Source organism: Helianthus annuus, chromosome 14, assembly GCF_002127325.2.
Source record: "Helianthus annuus cultivar XRQ/B chromosome 14, HanXRQr2.0-SUNRISE, whole genome shotgun sequence".
Taxonomy (NCBI): Eukaryota; Viridiplantae; Streptophyta; class Magnoliopsida; order Asterales; family Asteraceae; genus Helianthus; species Helianthus annuus.
This window is the reverse complement of record NC_035446.2, coordinates 91,012,621-91,029,331: the sequence shown is the minus strand read 5'-3', so window position 1 is coordinate 91,029,331 and position 16,711 is coordinate 91,012,621. Positions and strand designations below refer to the sequence as shown.

Sequence of the window (16,711 nt, the reverse complement as noted above, 5' to 3'; positions counted from 1 at the left end):
CGCAAGAAATGCTTCGTATTCTGCCTCATTGTTTGTGCTTTTGAAATCTAGGCGTATTGCGTATGTGAGCTCGTGGTTGTCCGGGCTAACCAGCCGAAGGCCTGCGCCTGCCCCATAGTCGTTGGAGGCACCGTCTGTGTGTAGCATCCAAACCCTATCGTCGAAGACTGGGATAGGGTTTTGGATTGCCTCGCACTCTTGGATTTTGTCAACAGGGACTTCAGTGGCAAAATCTGCTAATACTTGTCCTTTAATTGTTGGTCGGGGTTTGTATAGGATGTTGTATCCTTCTAGCTCGATGGCCCTTTTGGCCAAACGCCCCACGACATCAGGTTTAGACAGAATTTGTCCTAGATGATAATTTGTGAGTACTGTGATAACATGGCCAGAGAAATACCGGCGTAGTCTTCGTGACGCGTGGACCGGTGCGAGGACGAGTTTTTCTATCATAGAGTAGCGTGTCTCTGGGCCAGTTAGCATCTTGCTGATGTAGTATATCGGAGTTTGAACGCCATCTCTTTCTACCATTAATACCGCACCAACTGCTACTTCTGCTGCAGACAGATATAAAATTAGCGGTTCCTCCTTTCGTGGTGTTGTTAAAGTTGGTAACTGGATCAGACACTCCTTCGTTTGTTTGAAGTCTTCCTCCGCTTCTTGTGTCCATTGAAAATGGCTTTTCTTAGCGCAGTTGCGCAATGTGCTAATGAACGGATAAGATTTCGCAGCGTGATTTGCCAAGAATCTGTTTAGTGCTGCTAATCGACCCGCGAGTCGTTGCATTTCTATAACTATCGCTGGTGACGGCATTAGTTGGATGGCCTTTACTTTCTCTGGATTGACCTTGAAGCCGTCTCTGGTTACTATGAACCCTAGAAACTTGCCTTCCTTCATTCCGAAGGAGCACTTTGTTGGATTCGGTTTTAGATTGACGATGCGTAAAGAGTCAAAGGTGCGTTGAATGTTCGCAAGCATGGTCTCTTCTTCTTGGCTCATGATGATGAGGTCATCCATGTAAACTTCCACTGTTACTCCAATGTCTTCCCCGAAAACTCTATGCATCAAGCGTTGGTAAGTAGCCCCTGCGTTGCGGAGACCAAAAGGCATTTTCGTATAGCAAAAGATACCTTTATCTGTACGGAAGGTCGTTTTGTCTTCATCTTCCTCTTTCATCTGTACTTGATGGTAGCCTTTATAGCAATCTAGAAAACACTTCCAGCGGAAGGATGCTAGAGAATCGACTTTCTTGTCTATTTACGGGAGTGCATAACAGTCTTTTAGGCAGGATTTGTTGAGGTCTTTGAAGTCGACACACATGCGCCACCCGTCATTGTGTTTTTGTACCATTACTGGGTTGGCTATCCAGGTCTGGTAGTGTATTTCGCGCAGGATCCCAGCGTTAAGCAATTCTGTGACTTGTTCGTTCATTGCTTCTGCTTTTTCTGCGCTGAGACTGCGCCTGCCTTGCGCGACAGGTTCTGCTGTAGGTCGAACGTTTAAACAGTGTTGTGCTATGTCTCGTGGTACTCCAGTCATGTCTGCCGGGGACCAGGCGAAGATGTCTATGTTGTTGGAGAGAAGTTCTTTCAACTTTATCCGGATTGCCAATGAGATGGCATGCCCTAACAAGATGGTTTGTTCCGGATGTTCCTTGTTGAGAACCTATTTTTCCAGTTCGTTTGATGTCGAAGGTTTAGAAACCTTTGCTGGTGGTTCGTCGTCCACATTCATAATTTCCTTCCTGGAATACAAAATTGCTACCCCGGTTTCCGTCAGAAAACCACAAACGGCGTGTGGTTGGAGGTAATCATGCTGAATTCTCTTTGAGATCGTCTTCCCAGTAGTTCAACATGACGCGACGTTGCTGGCATAACCATGAAATTAACTGTGACAGTGCGCGAGTGTTCGCCGTCTGAGAGAGTCACAGGAAAAGCGATTGACCCAGCGGAAAGACAGCTTCATTGCAGAAACCAGTGAGAGGAAAATCGACTGGTTTTAAGCGTGCCTTATCTTTGGGTCGAGTTGCTTGAAACATTGTTCATAGATTATATCCATTGAACTTCCTGGATCTATGAACATATAATCAGTCCGGTAATGGCCGAAGATGCCGGTGATAATTACTGGATGTTCTTCTTGAGGACCTCCGGGGACAACAGGGAAGATTACCTGTTGCTCTCGCCAATGCTGATTATGGCTTCGTTTGTTCTGCCTTCGCGAGGGACCTCCTTGTACCATCTATTTATCTGTCTTGCTTTGACTTCCTGGTGATTGGTATCTTTTGAATTTTGTGCCATATCTCCTTGGCTATTGAATTGGATGTCCCACTGACGAGCTGACTGTGGGTCCAATGTTGCAGTGCCAGATTTTCGCTTGTTTTCTTCTTGAATATTAGATCTGTTGTATAATAACTCAGATCTGACGTTTTGTGCAAAAATTTGGTTCATGGCGTTCTGGAACCTGGTGAACCAGTACTCTGGAGTTTCCTTCGGGAGTAGGTCTGGGCTACTATGAACTCCTGTTTGTATAACGGAGTCCCTTCCCTCTAGATAACTTCTATTACTGTCTACGTTGCCCATGATTCCGTCGATCTGAATACCTTGGGTTACAGTACCCTTGATTTCAGATCGAAGACCCGATGGGCGAATTGATGAGTTCTTTGGCATACAAAACAGAGAATGAAGAGAGAACGAATTGAAATGAGAAGAGATGAATAAGAACTAAGAAATCGGTGGGCGCCAATGAAGAAACACTGGTTTAATTGACCGGAATCAACTAAACCAGGGGGTTTGAATCTGCATAAAAGGGGTTAAATCTTCTCGTTCGATTCGTGGGTGAATGGTCTTCTTCCTCAAACAATCACTGCAAAACAACAGCCGTTAGACTCGCCATGGGGAGAATGAAGGTTCTCTCCGTGACCACCCTCCAGCGTGAGAATAAGTACAGGGTTTGATGAAGAAGAAGAAGTGAAAGTGAACTGAATGTAACTTGAGAATTATACCTGACTCATCCTTCTATTTATAGCCGAAGTTTGGGCGGGAAAATTTGTTGATGAAAAGTTGACGGAAAGTGCCTTTTCCGTGAGCGGTTATTTTTCCCTCCCGTTATTCGCTAATGATTTGTGTATGCACACGGATCGTGATTTTGATCAACGGTTAGGGTGCTGCCACGTGGAAAGTGGGCAAGTGCAGATCTTTATTCAATTTCGTGCCATCATCGTGACTTTGTGGGAACCTGGGATGATGCCACGTGGCCGTTCGGTTATAACCGAGTGGTGGTGCATGATAGAGTCTTCTAGAGGGATACAACTGTAATCCTATGTGACTCTTCCTCACGTTAACTTCGTGGTGACAGAGAAGTTATTTTTATCCAAGTCTGGACATTATTTATGCGGAAGTGTTTGCTAGGATTTTTATCCTATCTGCTATGGAGATCAGCGCAATGATTTGTTAGTTTCCTTTTGGCGCGCAGGTATTGATCATCGTTTTTCTTTCTAAGTTCTCTTTGTAGGACCAGTGCGCGGCTGCGCAAGGTCTAAAGAGTGTTTATTGATGAGGTTGTGGTATGGTCCCAAGTACCTGAGGAGAGGTTTTTGGGACCTTACCCCTTCAGATCCACAATCCAATTAGCATAACCATGCTTTGCTTTTAAATTGTTCATGTAAGTCTCCATAATTTCTGGATTGTAAGAGAAGACTTCCTAAGGCTTGAAAGGAACTACAGTACTCTCTTTCTTTTTCTCAGCAAGGTAGATCTCTGTGTTATCCCAGTTTAGTCTTGGTGGAAATTCGTCTGGATTTCTCTTTCTTGCATCCATATACTCTATGAATTCTTTTAACACAGTTGTGTCATTCCACCTTATGATTGAGCTCTTTGCAGCCCATTCCACTTGTATCAATTACTTCTTCATCTTGAAGATCTTTGCAACCTCTTCTGGTGTTGGCTTTCTTTTACTGCCAAGCTTCTAATTTGGAGGAGTGATCTTCATTGTTGGATCTACAACCATTTTCTTCAGTCTGGCAACTTCTCCCAACAAATGTTGTGTATCCCAATTTTGAAATACATAAAAATTCTTTACTGGATAGGGAGCATTTTGTTTGAGCCATTCAATGTTTTCTTTCTTAGAAGCATTCGCCACCTTTTTTTGTTTGGAGGGAGGGATCTTGGAGGGTTCTTGTAATTTTTTTAACATGTGTTGCACATAGTTCCTGATCTCCTCCATCCTCCTATCCATGATATATCGAGCTTTCACGTCGGTCATCTTCCCTTGATTCTCTGTGAACTCTTTGACAACCTCCTATTCCTCTTCCATTTTCTTTGTATTTTCTTCATAATTGAGCTTTTCGTCTATTGTTAGAAGAGGTAACTATTGCTAGTGAAAGGGGTGTTGCCCCTTTGGAACCCCCATTGATTAGGAGCTCTACCCAAACACTTAAAATTATAACTCAAATAACAGTGCACTCCCACACCTCCTAACTTGTTTGATGTGTATTACAATTCATTTTGACTACCAAGTCAATACCAATTAAACTAAAATATCCAACATTTTGTTTACCCTCATGACACTTGCAATTATACTCTTATACAAAAAGCAACATGTACCCCTTTATTTAAAACAAATACCCCTTTGATTAACACATACCCCTCTATTTAACACACATACCCCTTCTATCGTTTGTTTACACATACCCCTTCCTTTTTTATTTATATCCGTTGGTTCTTTTAAAGTAAACAAAAATTAATTGCAGGCTTCAAATACCATTTACTTTTAAATCATCCACGGACGTTTACTTTTAAAAGAAAAAAAATAAGCATGTTTAATTGAAAAGAAAGGAAAAAAGAACCAATATATGAAACATTGTGATGATATATATGCATGAACGCTTCAAAAATCACAAAACTGCAATATACAACAGATTGATATATCGCTTCAGTTATTTTAAACTTTGAGAAGTGAAAAGACAATGGTTTGAACAGGTGTTTTTTGTTTCATATAGATGGAACCCCTCTCATTTAGTATTGGCATCCAATTTTCATATACCAATTAAACGACAAACAATATACACTGGTTAACGTATGCGATAAATATATTTGTATGCATTATTAAAAGGTGTGTCGCTTTAGAACACATATGTTAGTTAAAAGGTGTGTCGGTTAGAATGGCAGTTATGCCATTTAAAGAGTGTGTCGCTTAGAATGTGTGTGTCATGCATTATTAAATATGTGTATGTATCATTAAGTGACGAATGTAAATAGCCTAAGCTTTAAGACGTATATGTTAGTTATGCCAATATGAAACGGTACAAACATTTAGCAAGATTTGGATAAGTTATAAATAGGGATTGATGTATTATTCTTACACTTTTCTCTCCTGATTTCTCTACCAAACAATTTTGCTTATTTGTTGATGAACTTAAGAAATAATGAAATATACATCGATTTGTTTATTGATAAACCCACGTAACTTAAATTAAATGCGAGATGACATTGCGATTGTGAAAGGGTGCATAATCTCCTCTTGGGTCGTTTACAACGAGGAAAGAGATTGTGGGAACGACGGTTATCAGTGATCGTTTACGGTAGTACGCTGCGGTATGTAAAACTCCGATTTGTGGCGATATTGTTAAGGAATTATCTACCCGCTCGGTAAATTTGTGTTTAGTTTCATGCTGATGGACTTTTTTGTTGAAGTTTGTCGAAATTAAAGGATTCTTTGGCGGACTTTCATCCACATTTCTTCTTTTACTGCTATTAATCCGTAATTTACTGGATAGCGTGGTTTTGAAGTGGATGTCCATGTGGATGAATTGAAGACAAAAGGAAAGCTTTTACGACGGTTTTCCATCTTTCTTTTTATTCACGTTTTATCCTTGGCTATTGACGAAGACAAGGAAATGACTATCATCGGATATCGTTGGAAAACTTAAAAATGGCACACTGATATGCTCACCGTTGGACCCACGAAAGAACCAGCAAAGAAAAGGTCCAGAGAAGAAAGATATGAAGGTGATGATGAGATCTATTATTTACTAATAATCTGTATCATTCTTTTGATTAATGATTTTGATTAATTGTTTATGTGAAGGATCGCATTAGTTTTAAAAAATGACGTGGGTTTATTATTAGGTGATACCCTCATGGTTACTTGCACCCGTTTAGTATGCCGGAGTTGTTAACCGCAAATATTTAATATTTCAAGTCAGTCTGAGGTAAGTTTAATATTGTGTTTTGGGATTTAGACATGTCAATGGGTAACTTTAACCACATAAGGACACAAACAGGTATACCCCAAACACGATTCGTATGAGACTGAAAGCAACATTTGAAGTTAAGGGTGGTTAATAATAGTAAATGGTTGTTTTATATATTTGATTCATGTTTATCATTTAAGTTATTTAGTTTGTTCAAAATTCGACGTCATAGGTATACGTGTTCAAATATGATTTGTTTAAGGTTATTGTATAGACCCTACACTATCATAGGATTTCGTTGTTGTCAATGTTTGGTTGGCTAGGTGTAAAGCGACAAGAAAAGAATGTTTTGAATCAACATCCCGCCGCAACGCGCGGGTTGGCGTCAACTCGTTTTAATATATGTTGTTAATAAGAAAAAAAGGTGTGTATCAAACTCGAGTGCATCAAAGTCCAACCAAATAATGAACATTGTAAAATTATATTATATTACAAGAACATTAGACAACACTATGCATTTGACAATCTATCTTTCATATAGTTTGACCTATTGTCACATTACTATTTTCATTAGTGCATTACCATATGATTCTTCTTTCATAAAGGAGAGCAGCTAGTCAATTCCATTTTTCAGTAAAGGTTGTCATGCTATGAAGGGAGAACCTTTGTGGTTCTTCATGGTTATTGTTTATTGTGGTGTTCCAAATCAGGGATGGTCCTTTATTATTAGCTAACTTGGGTGATCAGGGAGCTATCTTTCGAGCTTTAAATTTCCGAGCGAGTCTCGAGTGATCAACGAGCGATTTGAACACCCCTACTGTCTAATGTCATCCGGTTTAAATTTGCAGAGAGATACAATGACAATGTTAGGTCTCAAGTTTTTATGCCTACAACATTAGTCACATTATTATATATATCAATTAACATCGTATGAATGCGCCAGTTTCTTCTTTCACTTTTAGGTTTTCCCCACCTTACTTTCCCCTTTCACAGGTTCACACATCTACCTTCTCCCTCATCTTCTCTCACACCTCCGGTCGCCGGAGGAGGGATTCCGGCGCCGGTATACCCGGCCAGGCGACACGCACACACCCCCAACACTCTTCTCCTTCCTATGACACCCCCACCCCCTTCGTTTTCTCTCTCTCGCACACTATTTTCGACTGGAGAGCGGACGGTGCTCCGACAACGGCGTACCAGCGATGGTGGATTTGACGGAGGTTCAGTGGCGAACACTCTTCAAATTGACCCTTCTGACCTACTTCCGGTGCCTGCTTTCCGCTTGGATCAATGGGGGTGTATTCTTTTTTACGCTGATGGTCGTGGTTCACAGGAGCCTCACTCCGGTGGTGACTGACGAACGACGACGGCGGTGCTAAATCCTCTGGAATCAATCACGGCAGCCATGATCTTCGAGCTTTCTCACCCTGGTAAGCTCCTAAAACCCATCTCTTTCATCTCCTTTTTGATTTGGGTATTTAGGTTAAAGTTTTCTTTGAGTTTACAAATTCCATTATTGTTCAATCTTTCCCAAGCTCAAATTCCAGGTTTACAAATCACGTTTCCAGGTTTCCTTTTTACGATTTCTCTGATTTGTTTATCAAATTTCGAAACCCATCACAAACCATATTGTTCCTTAGATGCTTTGCCAGCCAAATCACAAACTGTAACAGCCCTTCGGAGATTCGAATAAACCCGCATCGGCGTTCTTCGACTTCTCAGGACAAATGGCGTTTACGGCCTGCGTTTCTAATTTGTCAGTTCTGCTTTTACTTTGTTGTCTCTTTCGTCAGGTTCTTTTCTTCCACGGTTCGCATTGTATGATATTTTTACTGATGTTTTTAGCGTACGGTCCGTTATGGGTTATGATACTGTCTTGTAGGTGTAATTGTATACGTTTGTGGGTTGTCGCCGTTTCGTAGCTTCTTCCTGGGGTGCATTTCGTCCGACATTGTTTTCTCGCTTAGGTTTGTGGGTAACTCTTTTTTCATGAAGAAAACTGTTGTCTTCTGTGTGTAAGTTGGCATATTTTTTGGCTGTGCTACATGATATTGTTGTTACATTTTTGAACCTAATTAGGGATGGAAACTCATAAGTTCTAACACATTTGGTTTATATCTTTAAAAAAGTGAACCTTTTAATTTATTCCACTCTCCTGATAAAAAGATGCTTGTATTAAAGTCTGACTATCTTGCTATTTAAAAAAAGATAAATTCACATAGTTTTAATCATAGTCTTGGTTCACATGAATCTCTACCCATTCAGTTAACATTAGTTCATATATGAAACAGTCTTAATTTACATGTGAATATATTCTATTTTTTCCGTCAATAGAAAAACAAAGATAGATTTTGCAAATTCGGTTAAGAAGAGAATGTATAATAAATTCACATCATTGCCGTAAAAACTTACTAAAGCAAAACAACATAACCAAATGCTAAAATTACCTATATCTATGAATTGCCATAACCATGAGCAAGTGAAATCACAATGGCTGGATACACCACTAACTTACACAAATTGCGTATCCCTTCTTTGCAGCAGTTTCCAAGGTGTATATAGACCGTGGGGTATGGTGGGGCGGGGGTTTAGGGCATGGGTTGACACGTGTACTTTCAAAACTCAATTCTCAAACCCACTTTGGATGGGGTATGGTGGGGCTTGGGTTGGGGCGTCGCTTGGCAGTTTATTAAAAAAAATTTACAAAAACTTAAAAAAATACACATGATCACCAAGCGAATAGGAGCCCGCCACATAGGACCACTAGCCCGCCCCACGCCTGGCTTAAAACTCCCGCCCCAACCCAAGCCCCCGAGGTGGCGACTTGGGCGTTTTCAGCCAACCCACGCCCCAACCCAAGCCACATACCCCATAGTCATATGGCATTTTGAAACCTAGATCTGCCATGAAAGAAACAACTTTAGCTTTTCTTAGATTAACGATTCTGTGTTGCACAAACTGGTGTATGCCGCTAACAGTGTGACTGGTAAATTCGTGCAGACTAGGATTACAAAGATCCTAAAGGTGTTGACAGGCAACATCACACGGTAACATTATTGCAATATATTGTAGTTCATTGTTGCATATATAACATACTTATAAGGCTTTCTGCATTTTTCATAGATGTGGTCTCTGATTGTTGAGGCTCGACTTTGGTCCTGGCATCATGATCCTTAAAAAAACCAAAAAGATAGCCGCACCAGCCTGTTCAACTCTCCAAGGCAAGTCATTTAACTTTGTAATGGACCAGGCTCGGAACATGCTTCAAAACAGGAAATCAGCTGGGTCAACCCACTACAACTTTCAGCACTTTATATTTAGTACATCAACTATCCCAATGTAACACAGATAACCTCCTGGTAACATAAAACCTTACCCGCCGCGAAGCGCGGGCGTTATCTACTAGTTTCATATTATAATACATTTCATGACAATTTTGGGGCCGCTAACAAGGCTAAGGCTGTGGCCGATGAAGCGATAGCAGAATGTAGAGAAAGATGATGGTAAGAGCGAGAGACAATTAACTTAGTGTGAGAATGGGAGGCAATGAAGCAAACAATAAGCAAACTGTCTGGGTCAAAGATTGTCTCTTAGCGGCTTAGGAATTTAGTTTAATATTTAGTTTGAGTAAATTGCCAAAATCGTCCCTGAGGTTTGGGTATGTTTGTCATTTTCATCCAAAACAACTTTTTTGTACCATATAGTCCTTCACTTTTGGGTATTTTGCCATGTTCATCCAAACGTCTAACTTTTTTGCCAAAATCGTCCCTGAGATTTGGGATTTTTTGCCATTTTCATCCAAATGTTTAATAGAAAAAATAAAGCAAATTAGATGTTTGGATGAAAATGACAAAAATGTCCAAACCTCAGGGTCTATATTGTACAAAAAAATTGTTTTGGATAAAAATGACAAAAATGCCCAAACCTTAGGGACGATTTTGACAATTTACTCATTTAGTTTTAAAATTTTTATTGGGCTCATCGACTTGAAAATAACACACAAGAAAACAAATACTTGATCCAAGTGGGCTAAGTCCATTATGAAGGGCAAGCTATTAGACATGCTACAACTAAAACAACAGTCTTATTAGGCCCAATAGATCTCAAAAGCGATTGACCGTTGGTGGCTTGGTGCTATTAAAGCAGTTGCACACTTCAAACCCTAAATCATGTTCCTCCAGAAGACCATCTCCGTGGCGGCTCCGCCGTCTCCGTACGGCAACCACCGTCTCGGAACACCGTCTTCCCGCCGTAAACTGGCCGGAAATTGGAGGAACACATATCAACTGTTCACACAGAGGCACCTCAGAAAGCCATTGCTCTGTTTCAATCAGCTTATGGCTCGCTATGGTGCCTACAAATTCTCTCTTTCACACACACACTTTAATAGATCTATATATAACTTCTATATCTCATACCTCAATTTTCAATATATGTTTTTGATTATAAAATCATGAATATAGTTCACATATGAAATGAAACAAATTAGATCTCTATAACAAATAAGGAAAAGAATCATTTCAAGTAGTGTTTTTGGAAGGGGTCTCTTCTGATTGTGCAGCCATTGCATGTTCAAATTGTTTTAAAGAGATTGTAGGGAATGAATGTATTTCTGGTGTATCTATATTGTCCCAGTTTTTCACAGGATTTGTGGTCATTGTTCCATCATATCCTATGTGTGTCACATGCTTTACATCTGTTGGGTACCCAATTTCCAGTTCTTTCTCCATTTCAATTTCCTCCACATCTTTGTATTCTGTAACAAATGTACCACCAATATCAACCAAAAGTTTCCATCTTTATGTGTTTTTGTCAAATAAACAAAGATCACAATACACATGTGTATGTTTATGTGTCAAAATCTTGTACTTTTATGCATATGTTTATAGTAAATGTAAAACTTACTTAAAATCTGAGAAAATCTTTGAAAAGTCCCCAAGATTAGTCTTTGTATGCCTCTTGAAATGGTGGATCTGCTTACAATTCTCCAAGAATTCATGACTTTCATTCTTGATGACCTTTTTCCATCTTGTATCCCTAATAAAACATGTTATTTCAAACACAATCTATGCATACAATGTGAGATAGAGAGAGGTAGAGAGATTATACTTGTCATATGATGTTTTGATTGAGGTTTCTGTGTCTTGTGTTTTGTTGACTGAGTTGATTCAACTGCAGCTGTGGTTGACTTTGTGATACATCCCATAGAAATAGGAAGAACAAGAAACCTTTCCATGACATCTCTCATGACTTTGGATCTAAATTGAAACAAGCACTAGTTAGATATATGAGCTTTGTGGTTGAATGTGATTGGGTAGGTGTTGTTAACTTGGGTTGCAAGCTATAATCATGGTACAAAGATACAAGTGTAACTAATATAGACATCTAGACAGCTTTAAGATTTGTAGGCACTGGATTATAGTGTTGGGTTTGGTGTGGTGTGGTTAGTAGGTAGGTTAAGCTGTACAACTCAACCTACCAAGTCATGATTGCTGGGGTTTGAGTTTTTATGAGCCCACTAACCAAACTGTTTGTCTTTAAGCTTTTGGTTACTCTGACTTTGCATCTAATTCATCATATAGGTATACATTATATGGCTAATTAACATGGGTTTTTGAATATAATATTCTAAACAAGTCAATTTGACTCTGGTAGTAGTCTAAGCATCAACCTGGACTCCTGGATTTTTTTTTGGAAGGAGACTTTCTCTGTACAAGACCGAATTGGTCTCCGGGGTCATATCAAAGACATTCTCCCGTCAGCCCCGCTCTTACAGACGCGATGTTCGATCGGGCCCCGGCCGTTGCGTAAGCTGACTTTCACCCGGAAACCATACTGCCCCCACACGAGAGACTCGCTGGGGTAACAGCTGGGTAAAACCGGGTTGCCCTCAGGACCGCACCATGCTTCGGTAGGAACGATCCATCATTGGGACTTCCACCCCCCGTATGCCGCAGCCGGGAGTCGAACTGGCGACCTCCAAGGAGGAAGCCGGCCCAACTTAACCCAAGTGGGGATACCCAACTGGGCTAGGAGGTGGGTTAACCTGGACTCCTGGATACCAAAGGGCATATCTTTTTTTTTTTTTTAATATCATTATTTCATTCAAAGGAGACACTAGCAAGTAGAAGGGGCAATCTTGACCCAAAGCCTTTCAAATGGGTCAATTTGGGTTGCTTTTAAAATTATATGGGTTGGTTTGGGTAAGATATTTTAACTAAATAGATCACAATATGTCACACCCCCAAAATCCACCTGCGGAGTATCACCGCTTGGGAGCGTGACTGACCAGGATCAAGCCACCAATCATATTGAACATGTAATTAATATTAAGTGAAATAAATGTAAACCATCCATCCAATACGATAGGTGTTCAAAACATAACCATAGTTTCAAAATGTAGCGGAAGCATAGTAAATAATCCAACAATAGTTAATAGTTTTAAATGTCATAATAGTTCAACGTAGAAACCACGATCCTTGTCCACAACGACCCGCTTCTCCAGTGCAAGCTCCAAGTACCTAACGATCTGCAAGGCATGTAACAGAATGATCAACAAACTAGTTGAGCGAGTTCACAGTAAGTAAGTGCGTAACAGTAAGTAACGGGTGGCTCTAATGGGCCAATAGTAAGTTATACAGGTGGGGGCTTCCCATGTTATGTGACCACTAGACTATTCGTATCAACTACTCGTATCATCCCTGTTCTTCGTCCGAGAACAGTAGCGCGTATGGGGTGTGCGTAGGTTTTACGCACGTATCCTTCACAACCGAGGATAGAAGTAAGTAATGCGTACACGTAGGTTTTACGTGCGTGCCTGACATCCGAGGCAGTAATTGGCATATGACCACGTAGGTGTTATCCTAACCTACGGAACCGTCCTGACATCCGAGGACCATGGTAGGTGATAGTCTAGGAAAAGCATATATACGCTCTTAGTCAATGGTAACCTTTATCCCATTCCCACGACCCGGGAATCCCATGCCTTAGTAGGAGTGTGAACTCACCTTGGTTTGCTCGGTATGCTAGATTTTGCACTCACAAGTAATCAATCAAGTCCTATTGTGTGCACATGTAATAGATCAGTTCATGTTCGAATGAATACGCATACAATCTAAGTCATAACATGTACTTAAGCCATTATCATGTATCACGTAAGCCGATAAACAAAGTCGTGCAGTTCATGTTTCATGTAAGTGTCATTTATAGTTTATTCTAATACTTTCATCCACCAGTATGCTTAACCGAGTTAGTCAATTCGATTGGATCATCACATGTGACAGAGTTACATTACACAAGGTTGCACCCATAGGTTAACTTAATTACATGCACGACAGAGACAATATCCATTCCAGTATTATTACTAGGTTACACATAAATAATAAACTGATAGTGTTAATCACATAACAACTAGACAACAACAAGCATTTGCAAACCCGGTTCAGGTTATCAACACTCATAGGTCGGACAAGGAAGTGGGGGGGGGGGTTTCCCCTGTTTAAACTCGGACCTGACACTTGAAATAACTCGGAATCACTTAACAAATAAACTCAGGCCTTAAATATTCAAGAAACTCGGACAAGAGGGGTTCCAAGCTTAAACTCGGACAACATAACCTCATTAAGGTCGGACCCTAAATTAACAATAAACTCGGGCAGCTTTTAAGGTGTTTAAACTCGGACAAAGGATGCCCCATTAAACTCGGACCACATATACTCGGTCCATTTGATTAAATACATTAAACTCGGCCCAAACATATACTCGGACCATTTGATTAAATAAACTCGGACCATGAGGGATTTATAAACTCGGTCCACTCAAATTTATTTAAATTCGGACATTAAGTCCCTTGATAACCTCGGACCAACATCAAACATTATACTCGGACCAATGTAAATTATATTCGGACTACATGCATCACTTGAAACTCAGACTAACAAACATGTGTAATTCCTAGATCGTATTACAGAATCAAGTAGCAGTTACACTTTACATCGATACGATCAGAACCCTATTTCATACTTTACCAACACAGAATCAATACAACAATCAATATCCTTTCTTATCATGCATCAATATCATCAAGAAATCGATTATACAAGCAGTCAATCATCATTATCACAATAATCAGCATCTAGTTAAAGTGCAGAACCATTACATGAAAGCTAGGGTTTTCAAGCATCAATCAATCAACAATTAATCACAAAACACTGATTAAACAATTACCTTGATTCGATTCTAGTTGGATTAGCAATCAAACTTGATGTGAAAGACTTGTAATTCCAAGAATGATAAGAAGGTGGTTGTAGAGAGGATTAGGGGAGATGAAAGTACGTGTTTTGGTTTCTTGTGATGATTAGAGAATGATTAGGGAATGGAATTAGGGTTATTAGTTGTTAAAGTTTCACTATCAACCCTAAGCACCCTTAAGTAATATTTATTACAGTTTCAACACCACATTCCATTATTTGACAAATCTCTCACAAGTAGCACATAACCATGCATAATCACACAATACCATTCGTTGTATCAAAACGTATATCATTCCATAGCAAATAATTGTGCAAATAATCAATTAATAACACAAGAACGTGCAATAAATGCAAAATAGAAATCTTAGAAATTCGAGTTGTCACATTATCCCCAACTTAAAAGAAATTTCGTCCCGAAATTTGGTACGCACTCACTGAGGAAGCTAGGTAAGTTACATCGTTCACTGGTTTTCCTGGGGTGTCACATCATCCCCCCTTGATTTGGAATTTCGTCCCGAAATTCAGTAGTAGTAGCTTCAGCCTCAGTAGTGGTTGCATTGGTTTCGAATAACTGGGGGTACTTTTCTTTCATCTGGTCTTCGCGTTCCCAGGTATACTCTGGGCCACGCTGGGAGTTCCAACGAACTCGAACAAGAGGGATTCTCTTGTGTTTGAGGACCTTAACATCCCGGTCCGTGATTTCAACTGGTTCCTCGACGAACTGCAACCGCTCGTCGATAGTGAGTTCCTTAAAAGGAATGATGAGGGTTTCATCTGATAAGCACTTCTTTAAGTTCGACACATGAAAGACATTGTGAACTGCTCCGAGTTCAGCTGGTAAGTTCAACTTGTAGGCTACTTTGCCAATCTTTTCTAAGATTTCGAATGGTCCGACGTACCGCGGATTCAGTTTGCCCCTTTTTCCAAAACGTACCACACCCTTCCAGGGTGAGACTTTCAATAATACCCGGTCCCCGACCTGAAATTCCAAAGGCTTTCTACGCTTGTCCGCGTAGGCTTTCTGACGGTCGCGTGCTGCCGCCATGCGTTGTCGTATCTGTGCTATCTTTTCTGTGGCGTCCACTACAATCTCTGGACCCGTAATTTGACTATCCCCCACCTCTGCCCAACAGAGAGGTGACCGGCATTTACGTCCGTACAATGCCTCGAATGGAGCGGCTTGAATGCTGGTATGGTAACTGTTATTGTACGAAAACTCCACCAATGGGAGGTGTTTTTCCCAGCCGTTGCCGAAATCGATAACGCATGCCCTAAGCATGTCTTCAAGTGTTTGAATCGTTCGCTCAGACTGCCCATCTGTCTGAGGATGATATGCTGTGCTCATGTCTAATCGTGAGCCGAAAGATTTATGCATTGCTTGCCATAGCTCTGACGTGAATCGTGCATCGCGATCCGAAATAATAGAGGTGCGCACTCCGTGCCTCGAAACAACTTCTTTAAGATAGACGTCTGCGAGAGTGGAGAACTTGTCCGTTTCCTTAATCGGCAGGAAGTGTGCAGACTTGGTGAGTCGATCCACGATTACCCATATTGTATCGTTCCCACGCTGAGATCTCGGTAGGCCTGTAACGAAATCCATGGAAATTTCTTCCCATTTCCACTGAGGTATCTTAGGCTGTTGAAGTAGACCAGCTGGTTTCTGATATTCAACCTTGACTCTCGCACAGGTCAAGCACTTGCCAACATAGGTGGCGATGTGGGCTTTCATACTTGGCCACCAGTATGTTGTTTTGATATCGTGGTACATTTTATCCGACCCTGGATGTACCGAGTAGCGAGACTTGTGCGCTTCGTCCATCACAAGCTCTCGTAGACCGCCATAAAGTGGGACCCAAATACGCCTCGTTACATAGTAGGCGCCGTCTTCCTTTTGTTCCATGCGTTGCCTTGAGCCGCGTAAGGCTTCAGCTTTGACGTTTTCGGGTTTCAGTGCTTCTATCTGAGCAGCTCGTATCTGTGCAGGAAGACTGGACTGAATAGTAAGCTGTAGCGCTCGCACGCGCTTAGGTAGAGTGTCTTTCCGACTGAGGGCATCAGCCACAACATTGGCTTTGCCTGGATGGTACTTGATGGCGCATTCGTAGTCGTTCAGTAGTTCAACCCATCTTCGTTGACGCATGTTCAAATCCTTTTGCTTAAGAATATGCTCGAGACTCCTGTGATCGGTGTAAATCGTGCACCTGGTACCGTACAGGTAGTGTCGCCATATCTTAAGCGCGAAAACAACAGCTCCCAGCTCTAAATCGTGCGT

At 40.9% G+C, this 16,711-nt stretch overlaps 1 protein-coding gene and 1 long non-coding RNA gene across 5 annotated transcripts; one reads left to right on the top strand and one right to left on the bottom strand.

The window, feature by feature from the left end:
• Positions 1 to 7,099: 7,099 nt before the first annotated feature.
• Positions 7,100 to 10,461, top strand: LOC110885020. Of its 3 annotated transcripts, none has more exons than XR_002561838.2 (4): positions 7,114 to 7,617; positions 7,828 to 8,202; positions 9,188 to 9,234; positions 9,311 to 10,461. It is a non-coding gene; the product is annotated as an uncharacterized LOC110885020 (long non-coding RNA). The 3 variants fall into 3 exon arrangements; XR_004878150.1 differs by having other exon boundaries at positions 7,114 to 7,980; positions 8,070 to 8,202; XR_004878149.1 differs by having other exon boundaries at positions 7,100 to 8,202.
• A 134-nt stretch (positions 10,462 to 10,595) lies between these two features.
• Positions 10,596 to 11,575, bottom strand: LOC110885019 (CRIB domain-containing protein RIC4). Of its 2 annotated transcripts, none has more exons than XM_022132717.2 (3): positions 11,297 to 11,575; positions 11,093 to 11,215; positions 10,596 to 10,943 (listed from the first exon to the last, which is right to left on the bottom strand). In XM_022132717.2, the coding sequence occupies exons 1-3, from the start codon at positions 11,433 to 11,435 to the stop codon at positions 10,708 to 10,710; spliced, it is 498 nt and encodes a 165-aa protein (XP_021988409.1). In that variant the 5' UTR covers positions 11,436 to 11,575; the 3' UTR covers positions 10,596 to 10,707. The 2 variants fall into 2 exon arrangements, with proteins under 2 accessions (XP_021988409.1, XP_021988408.1); XM_022132716.2 differs by having other exon boundaries at positions 11,093 to 11,224; positions 11,297 to 11,564.
• Between the last annotated feature and the right edge of the window lie 5,136 nt (positions 11,576 to 16,711).

Coding starts and splice junctions, on each gene's coding strand:
- LOC110885019 (XM_022132716.2), bottom strand. CDS start 11,435: ATGAGAGATGTCATGGAAAGGTTTCTTGTTCTTCCTATTTCTATGGGA. Junction 11,225..11,296: donor ATCAAAACATCATATGACAA/GTATAATCTCTC, acceptor ATGTTTTATTAG/GGATACAAGATGGAAAAAGG. Junction 10,944..11,092: donor AAGATTTTCTCAGATTTTAA/GTAAGTTTTACA, acceptor CATTTGTTACAG/AATACAAAGATGTGGAGGAA.